Here is a 15,574-nt window from a genome sequence, read left to right as displayed (position 1 = left end):
ACTCCACGACTTATCTTAAAGAGATGCCAAGTTTCACAGCTCTTGGAGCATGAAGTTTAGAACTGAGAAACAGCTATACTCTCATACAAATCAATGTTCCTGAGGTTTTTTCCTTAACTTTTGTTGGATAAATCCCAAGGAATAGAATTGCTGGGTCCAACCTAGGGTATGTTGTACTCTATTAATTGTTGAAAGTATCTTCCAAATTACTGTACCATTTTAGAAAACCCAATAGGAAAGACTTGTAGAAGCACAAGTTCAACGAGTGAAAACAATAACAGAAGGCTCAACCAGCACCAACCAGCTCAGTAAATCTGACTTTAGTGATACTATTCTGAGGATGTTTAATGGGCTCAAAGAAATGATGGCACAAGTAGCAAAGCACAGTGCCAAAGTGAGAAAGCTGCAGTCAGAAACAAAAATCTCAAGAAGCTCTGAGCAGCAGAAAAGCAACAGTTGAGGAAAAGATTGAGGTGCTCCAATCTGAGATGAGAGAAACTGCCAGAAAATAACAGAAGATAGAAAGAAGTCTAAAAGGAACTGAACAGCATACCAGAGAAATATGGGATGAGTTCAAGAGGAACAAAAATTAAAATCATCAGAGTCCCTGAAGAAGGAAGACAAATTTGATGAAGAAGCAATAGTTAAATCACAACTAAGAATTTCTCAGAGTTGATGGATCCAGCCACCAAACTCCAAGAGGCTGAAGAGTCCCAGTGAAAAATAGACTCAAATAGGAAGACTCCAAGACACATTGTACTGAGGATGACAAAATCCACAGAGACAAAATACTGAAAGCAGCAAGATCAAAAAAGGAATTTACGAGAGGCCTCCATGCCCCACGCTAAGTTGAATTCATCCGGGGCACCCTCGAGGGGGGTAGGTGAGCCCACCACCCACCCCAACAGAGTCCTGGCAGCCGAAAACCTCCAGAACCCAATCATTATCATGCTCACAGCCAATATCCACAGACGAGTCCCCCATGCAGAAGAATGAATCTGCTGAAAAACTCAGGTATGAAGGTTTTGTGGCCAAAACCTCCAAGCTCATACGGAGTCAGGAATGGGAGACTTCCCACTTATCACGCTATTTTAAATGTTAGAATTCCTGGAGTGCATGGCTGGCCGCTGGACATCTCATAATCTATTCCATTGATATACCAAGAGTAGCACACATTTGTTGGGGTGTAAAGTAGAAGACAATCAATTTCAATCAAAAAGAAAACAATATTAGTACACAAAGCTCAACCAGTATCACTGTGTTAGTAATCTCTTATACAAGGGCTCATTGGCTCCAAGGTGAGATACAACAATCTTCGTACATTTTCCTCTAAGGAAACTTTTTTGGATCATTTTTAGTGGAGCATTTTTTTTTTTTCTTTTTGGGTCATACTCGGCAATGCACAGGGGTTATGCCTGGCTCTGCACTCAGGAATTATTCCTGGCAGTGCTCAGGGGATCATGTGGGATGCTGGAAATCGAATCTGAGTTGGCCTCGTGCAAGGCAAATGCCCTACCTGCTGTGCTATCGCTCCAGCCCCTTAGTGGAGTGTGTAAACACACACAAAAAGGGGGGCAGCACAGGACATGCTCTATCTCACCTGCTGCCCTCATTCGGTAGTCTGCAGTCACTTTCCCCATCCTGGGGAGGTTGATGGAGATGACGAGGCAGGCGAAGGAAGGAACGGGAGCCAGGCTGGTTGGTCTCAATTGCAGTTTATTCCATTCCCATCTCCATTCTCCTGATTCTCCTCCTGCTTCTTCCTCGCCCATGCTACTTCATTCTCCTTCTCGCTCTGGATCTGGATCTCGATCTGGCTTCTCCAGATCTGGCACTGGAACCCCCAGCCCACTCGTATAGCCTAGTTAAATCCTCTAGCATGAGGGGTTGGGGATTATACATAGGTGTGGTCACAATCATAGGGGTAAAGTTCTTTCCCTCAGGGGATGCTGCTTCTAGGACAGATTCTCTTTCAGCAGGACACCCACCCAAGAGCAGAATCCCATGGATGTGTTTCTCCTCTCCTTGTCCAACTAACATATAAGTATTCATAATATTAATCATTTTGTATGGACATAGTAAGATACATTAAGCTTATAGAATTGCTCTCCTGGAGTTATCTTGATCTCAGACTACAGTGCTCAGGCCAGATTAGTCTTTCCTATCCCTAGAAGGGTCCTAGTCTCATCGTTACTTTTGGATCGGTCATTACTTTTGGATCATGACAGCATTTGTCTATGACCAAGCTCTTAACTTACAGTTAAGCATTAGGCACTTTAGCCAGGTCCATCTCGACGCAAGGGTAGCACATAACTCACCGCTTGCCCTGGGTCCATTCCGTCCCTCGTTGGGACCCTGCTTTTGGGGGTGGTAGGAAGTAAGGGCAGCTGAGGCTTAAGTCAAGAAAGCAGATGCCCAGGAGTAAATAATATTCAAAGCTAATTAAATTGCATGTTACAAAAGCATATTAACAACTGTCTTTCTTTGTCCATACAAAAAGGACATTGCTTTAAAGTAAACTATTCAAGACACAAGGAGAGGAGAAAAGCAATATTAACTTACAAGTTCAGTGTCTTAGAAAGGTCTGACCTTACAAATTAACAGAGTCTGATTAGGGGGAAAAGCTGATTAACTGGTTGGGAAAGAGAGCATAGAGAAGTGGTTCCAGATAAACAAAGGGATGGGAGTTACTCGGGAGTATTTTGATGGGTGTGACCTAATAAACCTAAACTCCTTGTGACAAGAACAGGACATACCAATGTTGTCTTAAAATGTTTAGAGATTATTACCAGATAAACCTAAACCCTTTGTGGCAAGGGAGAAAGGACAAACCAATGATATCCTACAGTGGAGCACTCTTAACAAGCAATACAAAATAAATTATTTAGGATCTGCCTTTGGGGCAGGTTTGGGTGATGGTGAAAAAATTTGGAATAATAGTGGTGGTAAGGTGTAATGATGGTGGATTTGGTGTTAGAATATTGAATGCAATAAACTGTGAACAACCTTATAAAATAATTTTTTTTCAAGAAGGAATTTACATTAGAAGTAAACCCATAAGATCCACAGCAGGGGCTGGAGTGTTAGCACAGCGGGTAGGGCGTTTGCCTTGCACGCGGCTGACCCGGTTCGATTCCCAGCATCCCATACGGTCCCCTGAGCACTGCCAGCAATAATTCCTGAGTGCAGAGCCAGGCAAAACCCCTGTGCATCATCTAGTGTGACCCAAAAAGCCAAAAAAAAAAAAATCTACAGCAGATCTATCAAGTCAGAAGAGAATGGAGTGATATAGTACAAAAACTGGATAAAATGAACACTCACCAAGAATACTCTACTGAACTACATTATGAGTTAGATTGGAAAGAATGAAACAGAACTTCATGGACAGGCAATAGTTTATGGAATTCATATCCTTGAAACCAGTCTTGCAAAAAGCATTAAAGGAACTTCTTTAAAAAGCAAGACAAACTCTTCCGCAATTGACATTGAGTATGACATTCACCATGGTGCTTATGGTTTCTTATTAATCCCTTACCATCCTGCTAAGGGATTATGCATTTGCAGTATCGAATTAACATTTTATTAATACTGAATGTTATATATCTGATCAAGTGTATATTTTACATCCAGAGATTTTTACATATTAATGCAGGCACCGTAGCAATATCCGTAGTTTCTAACAGTCAATATTCCCTTTTTTAGTATAAATCACTTTTTTTACTTCTGTAGCTCTAATATTCTCCCCTTAAATTTTCCTTAACTCTTCACTCTTACTCTCTAACTAAATTTTACATTTGTAGGATTTATTTCATGTAAATCTTAAAATGTATTAGCAGTTATTATATCAATTTTTTTTTTTTTTTTTTGCTTTTTGGGTCACACTGGGCGATGCTCAGGGGTTACTCCTGGCTCTGCACTCAGGAATCACCCCTGGCTGTGCTCACGGGACCATATGGGATGCTGGGAATTAAACCCGGGTTGGCCGTGTGCAAGGCAAACGCCCTACCCGCTGTGCTAACACTCCAGCTCCCTATATTAACTTTTAAATACATGCAAAAAGGTGTTGAGAAAGTTACTTTCTCAATTTATCCATTTACAATTTTGTGAAATTCTTTTTTTTTTTTTTTTTGCTTTTTGGGTCACATCCAGTGACACACAGGGGTTATTCCTGGCTCTGCACTTAGGAATTACCCTGGCAGTGCTCAGGGGACCATATGGGATGCTGGGAATCGAACCCAGGTCAGCCTCGTGCAAGGCAAATGCTCTACCCGCTGTGTCATCACTCCAGCCCAATTTTGTGAAATTCTATTTAGTTCTATTCACCTATATGTGTCACATCTTCAAACTATAAAAAAAATTATAAATGATTAAAAAAGTAATAAAGAAAGAACAGATTGTAAGTTCTTTGTCTATAGAACTAAACTTACATGAGGGGGCGAGGGAACAGGTCCTTGGGAACGAGAAAAAAAGAAGTGGGCACTCTGGTGATGGTGTGGTGTCAGAATGATATAAGCATGAAAAGTATTATTAGCAGTATTACAAACCCGTTTTTCAATTAAAATGGCATTTTTAAAAATTACTATTTTGCATTATTACCAACAATATACAAGCGTCCCAACTTTAGCACTTGCTTTTGGCAGTTAATATGTACACAATTTGAGCAGATTTGTAGCAATACTTCCATGGCTTTTTGGGGGGAGGTGTTGAATATCCTTTAGTGTTTATTAGCAATTTGGATTATCTTTTACTATGAACTCAAAGTTTTTTTGTCCCCCTTCACTTCATCCATGTTGGGGTTCACACACACATTTGGTTTCAGTGCTGGCATTTAGCTATGGTGCTGAGGATCAGGCCCCTTTCAACTGGGGAATTTATAAATGTGCTTACAGAATTCCATTCCTTTATTTTGGGGCTTGCTCAAATTCTGGCCATAGTACCCACATGCATGGTTTCTCGGGGCTTTGCTCTTGGCTGAGATGATTGCACATCTTTTTGTGGTGCTTCCTGTGAGTCATATACTTTAGCTGTGGTACTCATACATGCCTGGCTTGCAGGGGGCTAGCACTCTGGTGGGCCAGAGACCACATTTGGCACAGGTGGGAACACAGGTGATTGAACTCAGAATTCCACACTTGCAGTGTGGGTATTTTTGACACTAAGTCACACTCAAGACTCCTCTATATATTTGCCCAAATGGCTTTTTTTCCTTGTTAAATTGGAGGCATTTATTATTGATATCAAATATAATGTTGTTAAATCCTTAAGCATTTATTCATGTTCAGAATAGATCCTTTATTATATACATATATTCTAGGTATTTTCTCCCAACTTGTACGTAGTTTTTCATTTTCATCTTGCTAGTTTCAAAGAGAACTTTTCATACATTGCTTATAATTTTCTTCCATGATTCATATCTTGTGTCCTAACAAATCTTTGCCTTTGCCAAGATAGAAATATATTGTTTCCTCTAGACTGTCACCTTTTAAGTCTATGATCTATACTGCAATGTAAATTTTGTTCTAAAATTGGATAATAATGCAAAAGTTGAGGTCACTTACTGAATATATCCTAAACTTCTTAATTTAAAATACCTTTTCTTCATTGTACTGACACTTTCGTCAAGAAAACAACTGTTGGGGCTGGATCGATGGCACTGCGGGTGGGCATTTGCCTTGCACATGGCCGACCCGGGTTCGATTCCCAGCATCCCATATGGTCCCCTGAGCACCGCCAGGAGTAATTCCTGAATGCAGAGTCAGAAGTAACCCCTGTGCATTGCTGGGTGTGACCCAAAAAGCAAAAAACAAACAAGCAAACAAACAAAACAACCCAACTGTTCAATGTGCACCGGTGCATTTATGAATCTAGTTAATATTTCTCAGACATTTGTCCACGGGCTACAAATTTTTTCATTTTCCTGTCTTTTATTGTGAAAGGTTCTTTTGCTGACTATATAATTTTAGGCTGACACGCTTTTTCCTTTCAACACTTTAGAAAGACTACATAAATCTTTAACTTGTATAGATTGAGAAAAGAAATATGCATATACTGTTAGTGACCAAAGAAATAGTCAGATAGCAGTGAGTTTTGAAAATAAATTTTATAGACTTGAATGGCTGATATAAATGTATTAACCAAAAATAAATTATATAAGCACTATTTAGAGATTTAACTAGCTGTTCCAATACCTCCTTTGTATCTATAAAATTAGTTTATGTATATATACATATATAAACATTAGAAGAAAACTGAATATGACATCAACAATGTGCTAAAGTAGTTTGACTTTAACGCTTTTAAGAAGGTGGTAACAATCTGTGGAAAATACTTTATTGTGCCATGCCAATATATTACAATTATTTCAAAATAATACAAAAGTAATCCACAGACTTCTCTAAAAGACTGACTGATGCAAAATTTTCTCTTCCTCAATTTCTTAGAATTGCTTATAGTCCAATAAGCTGATTTTTCCCCGACAGATTAGTCTAATAACTTTGAGTGTTCAATCCGTGCAATGGTCCAGTCAGGCTTTACACCTTGTGTAAACTCCCTCTGAAATCTAGTGGGGAAAAAATTACAAATAATATGAATTTGATATTAGTCCAAATACATTCTAGTTATATAATTTCTAAGTATTCCTTAGAGATCATCATTTAGCAACAAACATCAAATAATAAACAAAAATTAAAAAAAATAAATATCCCACTAAAATAGAAGTACATTCTCAACTACTCTCTAATATCTGCCAGCTCTTGAGTCAAATTTGAATAGGCTCCCTCCCTTATCCCCCTCACTAGCTGGGGACAAGTGGGAATCACAGACCATAGGGTGTCAGGATTGCCTTCCCGTATGACTTTGTCAGCTGTGGCTTCATGCTTTCCCTGCACATTCTAAATCAAGTCTTCTTCAAGGCCTTTCTTGCCAAAGATCACAAACAGAGCTGTCGGGATCACCCTGATACATAAAGGCAACACTAGTCTTCGAATTCAAATCTCAGATTTGCTGGGCAAGTGATTTAAACCACTAAGGTTTCTTTCAGGCCTCTTGGATTTTATTAAATGTTACTAAATACTAGATATAATCAATGCCTAGTAAGAAGAAATAAATTGGATTTGAATAAATTAAAATCAAACAGCACCTTCATAGAATTTGGCTTATACTTACATTTAAAATAACAGCACTGGGCTGGAGAGACAGTAGAGTAGAATGCTTACCTTGCATGTGGTTGACCTTATTGGATCCCCAGCACTGTCCCCCGAGCACAAAGCCAGGAGTTACTCCTCCCAAGCATTGCTGGTGTGACCCCAAAGCCCCCCCCCCCCAAAAAAAAACAAAAAAAACCCCAGCACATGGCTAGAAAGCCAGCTCAAGTGGCAAAGCCACAGCACAACTTAGCACCTGAGGAGTCCGGAATGACCCTGCCACTCACCCCCCCCCACTACTAGGTGAGGAGTCAATATTTAAAGAACATGCACAAGGGGGCTGGAGTGACAGCACAGCGGGTAGGGCATTTGCCTTGCACGCGGCCAACCCGGGTTCGAATCCCAGCATCCTATATGGTCCCCTGAGCACCGCCAGGGGTAATTCCTGAGTGCATGAGCCAGGAATGACCCCTGTGCATTGCCGGGTGTGACCCAAAAAGCAAAAAAAAAAAAAAATTATAAATGATCTTAAAAATAGGCAATTCAGGGGGCTGGAGCGATAGCACAGCGGGTAGGGCGTTTGCCTTGCACGCGGCCGACCCGGGTTCGAATCCCAGCATCCCATATGGTCCCCTGAGCACGGCCAGGGGTGATTCCTGAGTGCAGAGCCAGGAGTAACCCCTGTGCATCGCCAGGTGTGACCCAAAAAGCAAAAAAAAAAAAAAAAAAAAAGGCAATTCAGTAGAATTATTATTTAAACATGTAGAATAGTTTGGGTAATTATTGAAAAATGAAAGAATAAAAAAATCCTTTTCTCTCATGCAAAGTGCAAAAATGAGAATATTCACTCCCTCTGGATGTTCCCTATCCCCCACCCTGTCTCAGGGAAACAGAATATACTTTCTTAGGTCATATCTGAGTTGTTTGTTATTTTAAAGCAAATTTTTCTAACTTGGACAACATTAATAATATACTTTTACATAGATATTGTATCTCTATTGACCTGCAAAATTTGTCCACTGTTCCAAACTTTATTACCACAAAAATATATTTTGTGTCTTTAAAATAACTTACTTACCTGATTAAGGGTAGGAACCCATCATTCTTGTATCTGAACCTCCTACTAGAATGCTCAGTAAATATGAGATTATGGACAAACGTCTAGTGCATGGAAGCTTCAGGTGCCCTGTGTGGCAGCTTTTATTTTCCCAGGGTGGTCAGAGCAGACTCTTCCATCACACTGGCTCTTCTGAAACGTGATCTTGTTGTTGCCCCATAAAGAGGCGGACATTCCTCCTTCCCCTCCAACAGCACAGGTCTTGTGATTACTGCTTTGATCAATAACTTAAAGTGAAAATGATGTTATTCTAATCCTGGATAGAGCCCTTTAAAGGTACAGCCTGGCATCTTCTTCTCTGTTTTTTGGGTGCCAAAGCCATGTAATAAATGTGACTAGTCAAAGATTACTTTAAATCCAAGCCATAGAGAGAGGCCTTGGAAAATAAGACACCTGGAAATAAGGAGCACAAGGTGCCCATCCGTGTGAGTGAAAAGGTCACTATGGACATGAATTCTCTGGCCTCTGCCAACCCCACTGAAGCAACATGAACCAAAAATCTCATAGGTGAGCATTACCAAAATTCCTTAGCAGGAAAATAGCAGGCAAAAGGGCTGTTTGAAGATACTGAGTTTTGGAATCGTCTATAGAGTAGTAATAGACAGCTGAGATACCATTTTATTCAATTCAGCAAAATATTACCTCGTTCTAATTTCTGAACATTCCTGTTTCCCGGTTTGAATGTCTTTATGACCTTTTCTCTTCATAAATAACTTGTCAAATTTCAATCCTTTTCTTCCTAAAGCTCCCTTTAGTTTTCATACCTTCACACTACCTTCCATTTTCTAGAGAAAGGAAAGAATGGAATGTGATTAGACTTACTCATAGCTTGCACTAAGAAGTTGTTTAGTTTCCACATTCTGATCCCCCAACTTAACCTGGAAGACACTGGCTCCACTTATAGTTTCATTGGGGATCTTGGCACTGGTTAGATACCAAAAGCACATCAGGATGTTAACAAACTTCCTTCCTTAGAGAAAAAACACACATACAAATACAAATCTGTCATCCATTTATCAAAAATAAAATCAATATTGGCAGTAGTTCCACAGTTTATGTTATATATCATGTTTTGTGCTTATTCTGATCTAGCTTTTAAAATCTGTATTGTTACCCTTATATTTTCAGAAGATTTATGACACTTTTGTCATATTCTTTATATTGCATAATTTCTTTTCAATTTGTGGCACTTCCTAAAATTATAGTAACATATATTATTAAACAAAAAAAAGAGGAAAAACATATTTCTTACCAATAAATAACTGATCTGACACCAATCACTAGAAAGAAGCCAAATTTTAATTTTATCTAAATTTCACCTTGCTATGTCTGATAATCAAGACGACATCCCATTTAAAAATCAGAAAGAGAGGGACAGATAAAGAAGGACTGCACTCGTTTGTGGAGTACAAAATAACATAAAACAAGACCGCTACCCAAGGACAATAGAGTCAGGAAGATTACTCCATAGTTGGAAGCCTGCTTCATAAACAGGCAGGGAGAGGACAGCTGGAATAGAGACGGGATCATGAAGAAAATGATGGTTGGATGAATTGGTCGGGACGGGAGATGTGTGCTGAAAGTAGATAGAGGACCAAACATAACCTCTCAGTATCTGCATTGCAAACCATAATGCCCCAAAGTAGAGAGAGTATGGGGAATATTGTCTGTCATGGAGGCAGTGTGAGGGTGGGAAAGGTGGGGGTATACTAGGGATATTGGTGGTGGGGAATGTGCACTGGTGGAGGGATGGGTGTTTGATCATTGTGTGATTTGAACTCAGATATAAAAGCTTGAAACTATATCTCATGGAGAAATCAGTAAAATTTAAAAAAAAAAGAATAATAATGGTGGTGGATAGATGCACTGGTGGTGGGATTGGTGGGATTGAATTTTATGAAGTTGATCATGATTTATTACAGTCTACAGTCAATACTGACTGTAATAAGTCATGAACAACTTCATAAAAAATCAATAAGTAATTTAGAATAAAAAAATCAGTTAGTGACCATGGTGTTGAGATTTACAACTGAAATGGTAGGGAAAAGAAAGCATTTATTGCAAAAATTTCCTGTACTAAGTGTTTTAAGTTATTATGCATCTGCATTAAAAAAATTCTCTATCTCAGACTTGCTTCAGGAAATGTATCAGCAATGGTGAGATTCCATGTGTACCTGCCAAAAGGAACATCTGTGTGCATCTGTAAAGGGAGTAAGTCAATAAATTTTTGAGAATGGTAAGGGAATGCAGGCACTGGAAATGGATGCACTGGAAAAGGAGGAGACCAGATAATCACTAAAGTGTCTTTCAAGTTTTTTCATTATCTCCACATAAATCCCATCTGGTAGTTCTAGAGTTCATCTTTTAAAGATAGCCTTTACTTTTCTCTTACTCTTGACTCCTTCCATTTTACACAGAGCTACACTTTAAAAATTCTCAACTGATGGGGGGGCTGTGGCGGGGGGTATACTGGGGATTTTGGTGGTGGAATATGGGCACTGGTGAAGGGATGGTGTTTGAATATTGTATAACTGAGACATAAACCTGAAAACTTTGTAACTTTCCACATGGTGATATAATAAAAATTTAAAAAAAAATAATAAATAAATAAAATTAAAATAAATAAATAAATAAATAAATTCTCAACTGATTCCTTCAAGTTAAGAAACTTGCAACATGTTTTCAACTTGAAGTTACAGAAGTAGCTTGTCCCATATTCTCAGTAACTTAAATGACACTGTTCTCTATTGGACTTAAAGACAGCAGGAAAAATATTTAAAGAAAAGTGCATAAACATAAAAATTATTATGGCAACTCTACTGTAGCAAAACTAAGTATTTAAATAAAGAAATAACCAGAGGTCTAAAAGATAGTAGAGTGGTAGAGTGTCTACCTTGCACGTGGACAACCCAAACTCAATCCCCAGCGCCCCATATTGTTGAGCCCTGCCAGGAATGATCCTTGAGCAGAGCCAGGAGTAAGCCTGGAGCATTGCTGGGTATGACCCCAAAACAAAAATGAAACAAAAGAATACAAACAACAAAAAAAGAAAAAGATAGCCACCATATTAAAAAAAAAAAAAACTTTATTCTGGACAATTATTGACTGTGTCCTGGCCTTACCTTTCTCATCATAGTAAATGGAGATATCTCCCGTTGATGTATATACAATTTCATCTATGTCAGCAGCAAGGGCATTTTTATGATTGTCAGGTAGTGAAGTAACTTTTTCTTTCAATACTTGTAGCACCTAAGTTTCAAAAACAGAAAACCGAGAATTATCTATCAAAAAACAAGTTTTTCAATAATTTTAGGCACCATGGTTTACAGTGCCACTATGACAGGTTTCATAACTATAATGTTTTAATACTATACTCTCCACCAGTGTCCTCCATCCCCAACACCCCACCTCACTCTCTCCATGAAGTTCACCTGTTGTTTTTTGGGTGGAGGAGGAGCATTTACACAGCAATGCTTAGGGTTTAACCTGGCTCTGTGTTCAGGAATCACTCCTAATAGGGCTTAGGGAGTGATTGCAAAGACCAAACTCGGTCAGAGCATGCAAGGCAAACACCCTGCACACTGTGCTATTACTCCAGCCCCACCTCTTTTTCTTTAGAGCTTTTCCTTAAGCAGAGTAAAATACAAAACAGAATTTTAGTTATTCAGCTAATTCCTAACAGAACATTTTACATTAGAAAAAAAAGACATATTTACTCACTTCAAGCCTCATTTGGGAGTTTCTCCATGTCTTTATGTGCTAGGCAGTGGTTCATAATAAAGATACAAGGGCTCTACATTGGCTGATTGCACACACACACACACACACACACACACACACACACACACACACACACTCTTAAGCATAAATAAGGACAAAGTACACCCTTAATTGTAAGGAAATACCCTATGTATTTAAAGGAAAGTTAAAAGTTTACCTCTTTAGCCACGAGTTCTTCCAAGAGATCAAATTTGCACTGTGACAACAACTTGGACACATGAGCAAAAGCCTTAAAAAAAATAGTGGGGGGAGGATGGTGATCATCATTTCAAAATGCTAATAAACTACCACACAACAAATAATATTCTTACTTAAATGGCTAAGTGCAATAAAGACTATTTTATGATAAAGATGATCAGCAACATCAAATCACTGGATGAGAAATTAGTCTTCAAGGTTGATTGGATTTTCTTCTATTACAGGGCCTTGCCTTATAGTAGGTCATAAGGCAGCAGAATGTTAATTGCACATCTACTCTCAGCACCTAGAGAAACACAGTATTCAATGTACACTCTAGTTCTCAATAGAGATTTTTCCTTGTTTCCATTTAAATAGTAATAGGGGCTGGAGAGAGTTTATTGGGCTTTTGCTCCTGGCATAGCATGGTCCTCAAGTATACCAAAAGAACCATCCTGACTACAGAATGATCCTCCTCTTATTAAGCATAGATAGTAGCTGGGGAGAAGCATAATCTATTCTAAACTATACTGGGAATCTGGAGATCGGCTGCAGTCTGGACCTCCTCAGGTAGCTGGGGGTGACAAAAAGGGAGAGGAACTCAGGAGTTTACATCAACCTTGATGTATGAGTGTATGTATGCACGCATGCATGCATAAGTGGGAGGCAATGCAAGAGGGGACCATGTGCAATCTTTCATATTATTAACAGTGAGGAATGAAACTATGCATTAGACTACACCTTTCTTCAAGGAGCTTTTGTTTACTTGAGGGAAGCAAGTAAACCAACAAGTTCAAGAATTATGACAGAGTTAAGAACATGATGATTAAATCAAACAAAAGCATTTGAGAAGATGGAGTGGGGTGCCTAAGCAGGGGCAGGTAATGTGCAGCCCAGAAAACCATGTGGTCTGGCCCTGGTACAGAAGAGGACAGACATGTAGGCTTCTTGATGTATGGCCCCAACATGATGTTATGTATATCCAATAGCCCTTAGCAGAAAAAAGATTCCCCATATACAGGAAGTAAAATCTTTAACTGGCAGCAGGAGAAGGGTGCAGACACAGCAGGAAGATAAGAAGGTGTAATTACTATGGGCTAAATTAAGGTCGCCTTCCAATACCCAATTCATAAGTTGAAGCCCTAATATCCTGACCCTCAATTTGATTTGGAAATAAGGCCCTTAAGGAGATGATTAAATAGAAGGAGGCTCTTTGGTTGGAGTTTAATCCATGTCATTGCTTTGAGAAAAAGAAAAATGTGGACACACATGTAGACACCAGGGGAATGCGCACCAAGAGAAAGACCAGGACGACAGAGCAAGAAGGCAACCACCTACAAGTTGAGAAGAGAAGCCTGAGAACAAACCAAACCTGTCAACAGAGTGACCTGGGCTTCAAGTCTCTAAAACTGTGAGGAAATAGAGTTATACGGTTTATGCAGCCCAGATACGGATTTGTTTTGATAGCCCCAACAAACCAGCTTAATAAAGAGAGATGAGTTTTGAGAACACGCCCCTCTCCTAATGTATCCAAGTCCCCCTTAAAAACACTTTAAAGAGGCTCAAGATTAGAGATGCTAAGTGCTTTAATTATCCCTCAGATGCAGATCCAGGTGATATGCCGGCAGAAGAACAAGAACCACAACCATTATGTTAAAACCGAACTACAGAAAAATGCCATGGCACTTACTAATAGGCACAGTCGATTGTTTGGGCTTGCTGGGACTTGGGTATCATTTGTAATGAGGAATTAGACTGGAAAGATGAACCCTAGGGTGCCCTTTCACTTTCACATTCTATGATTTAGAAAAGAAAAAATTTAATGAACATACCTCTAAATGATATTTACATTCCAAAATGACATCTTGCTGAGATTGTCATAAAGAGAAAGGGAAAATGGAGCCAAATTAAGTAGAAACACTAGCTGATATTTTTGTCCATTATTTCTAGGCCTGAGAATAACACCCATGCAATGCAAAGAAGAGTGGCAGCAGCATGAGATCTGGTAGGGAAGGTTCTTTTGGCCATTTTCTTCTCCAAGACATCTGAAGGGTGTGGGGAGAGAAGCGCTAAGTAACAGAGCTCTTCCAATTGCTGGTGAGAAAATATTTCTACCCCAAAGGATAATACTGTACTTTGGAAATGCCATGTTATTCTCTCCTCAAGCAATCCTCACCACCGATTTATTTAAATCAACACTGATGCAATGTCTCCCAAGGCAGGTATAGCATAAGACCACTGGACTCATACCAAAGATGGATAAAGTGACACTGCAGAAAAAGATTCGTTACTGTCTTTCTGACCACTTCCTTAAGCCATACTCCCTGCAACCTGTGCCCCTCACCGGTGTAGCCCGAATTTCAATTCTCAGATCAATTCTCTATTTTTTGGCTTGCTCGGCTAATCTTGCTGTTCTTGTAGATGTAGAGTGACAAAGTCTTCTTTACCGTGCAGAAAATCACTTTTAGAAATTACAAAGGAATAAATCTTTCACTGCCACAGTGCTCTAGAAATCCGTTTCTATCGGACTCAAAACCCACAGAGCAGAAAAGGAAATTGGGAGACTACCCTGGCGTTTCCGTGGAACCTCTCCTCCACGGTGACTGGGCAAAGGTGCCCAGAGCTTCCATGAAGGTCGAAGAGTGACCAGAGGGCTGTGTCTGGGGAACTCCCACGCTCGGAAACTCCCACGCGTCCCAGGGAACAAACCTCGCCGCCAGACCCTTCAGCGCTGAGAACGTGGGACGCCAAGATCTACCTCTGGAACCAACCAACCTGCTTGGCTCCTTCGGAGAACTCCGCGATGCTGAACTCCTGGTCAAAATAGGCCCAGATTAGAAAGGCGTAAATTCGAGTCCGAACCCAGTTGATAGGGTTGGAGAAGCCCAGAATGATCATCTTGGTTTTCTGGCGCTGCGGGGGCTGCTCCTCGGTGCTGTAGCTGCGGCGGGGACAGGCAGGATGAGCCGGGACGACAGCGGGCAGTCCAGCAGGGATGAGCAGGCGACGTCGGGGCCCCTGAGCGAGCCGCGCCGAGGCGGCCCAGGCACACGCGCCATGGGGAAACGGGACCGCTCCCGAGCTCAGGGTGCGGAGACAGAAGCAGCAGAGTCCAGCCACCGGCCGCCTCGCCTCGGCCGCCCGGGGGGTCCAGGGTCGGGCGGCCCCGCCGAGGAGCTGCCGGCACCGCAACAAGCGGGGCAGCAGCCGAGCGGCCAGCGCCATTTTTAAAACCTTTCACCTCGGTGCGTGATGGTGCGGAACCGAAAAGCGGTCGGCGGGAAACCATCTCGCTTGGCGTCAAGGAAAGAGTCGCCTGGCGGACCTTTTCTCTCCGGGTGGTGTTTCCGGGCGGACC

At 40.6% G+C, this 15,574-nt stretch overlaps 1 protein-coding gene across 2 annotated transcripts; it reads right to left on the bottom strand.

Moving 5' to 3' along the window:
- Positions 1 to 6,316: 6,316 nt before the first annotated feature.
- Positions 6,317 to 15,456, bottom strand: MAIP1 (matrix AAA peptidase interacting protein 1). 2 transcript variants are annotated; one of them, XR_008627454.1, is made up of 5 exons: positions 14,992 to 15,456; positions 12,197 to 12,268; positions 11,382 to 11,508; positions 8,902 to 9,044; positions 6,317 to 6,559 (listed from the first exon to the last, which is right to left on the bottom strand). XR_008627454.1 is itself a non-coding variant. In XM_004601260.2 (5 exons), exons 1-5 carry the CDS (start codon positions 15,439 to 15,441, stop codon positions 6,481 to 6,483), a joined length of 876 nt encoding a protein of 291 aa, XP_004601317.1. In that variant the 5' UTR covers positions 15,442 to 15,456; the 3' UTR covers positions 6,317 to 6,480. The 2 variants fall into 2 exon arrangements, 1 of the variants encoding a protein (XP_004601317.1); XM_004601260.2 differs by lacking the exon at positions 8,902 to 9,044 and adding an exon at positions 9,082 to 9,229.
- Positions 15,457 to 15,574: the final 118 nt, after the last annotated feature.

Source organism: Sorex araneus, chromosome X, assembly GCF_027595985.1.
Source record: "Sorex araneus isolate mSorAra2 chromosome X, mSorAra2.pri, whole genome shotgun sequence".
Lineage (NCBI taxonomy): Eukaryota > Metazoa > Chordata > Mammalia > Eulipotyphla > Soricidae > Sorex > Sorex araneus.
Note: the sequence above shows the minus strand (reverse complement) of the source record. Positions and strands in the feature narration are given on the sequence as shown.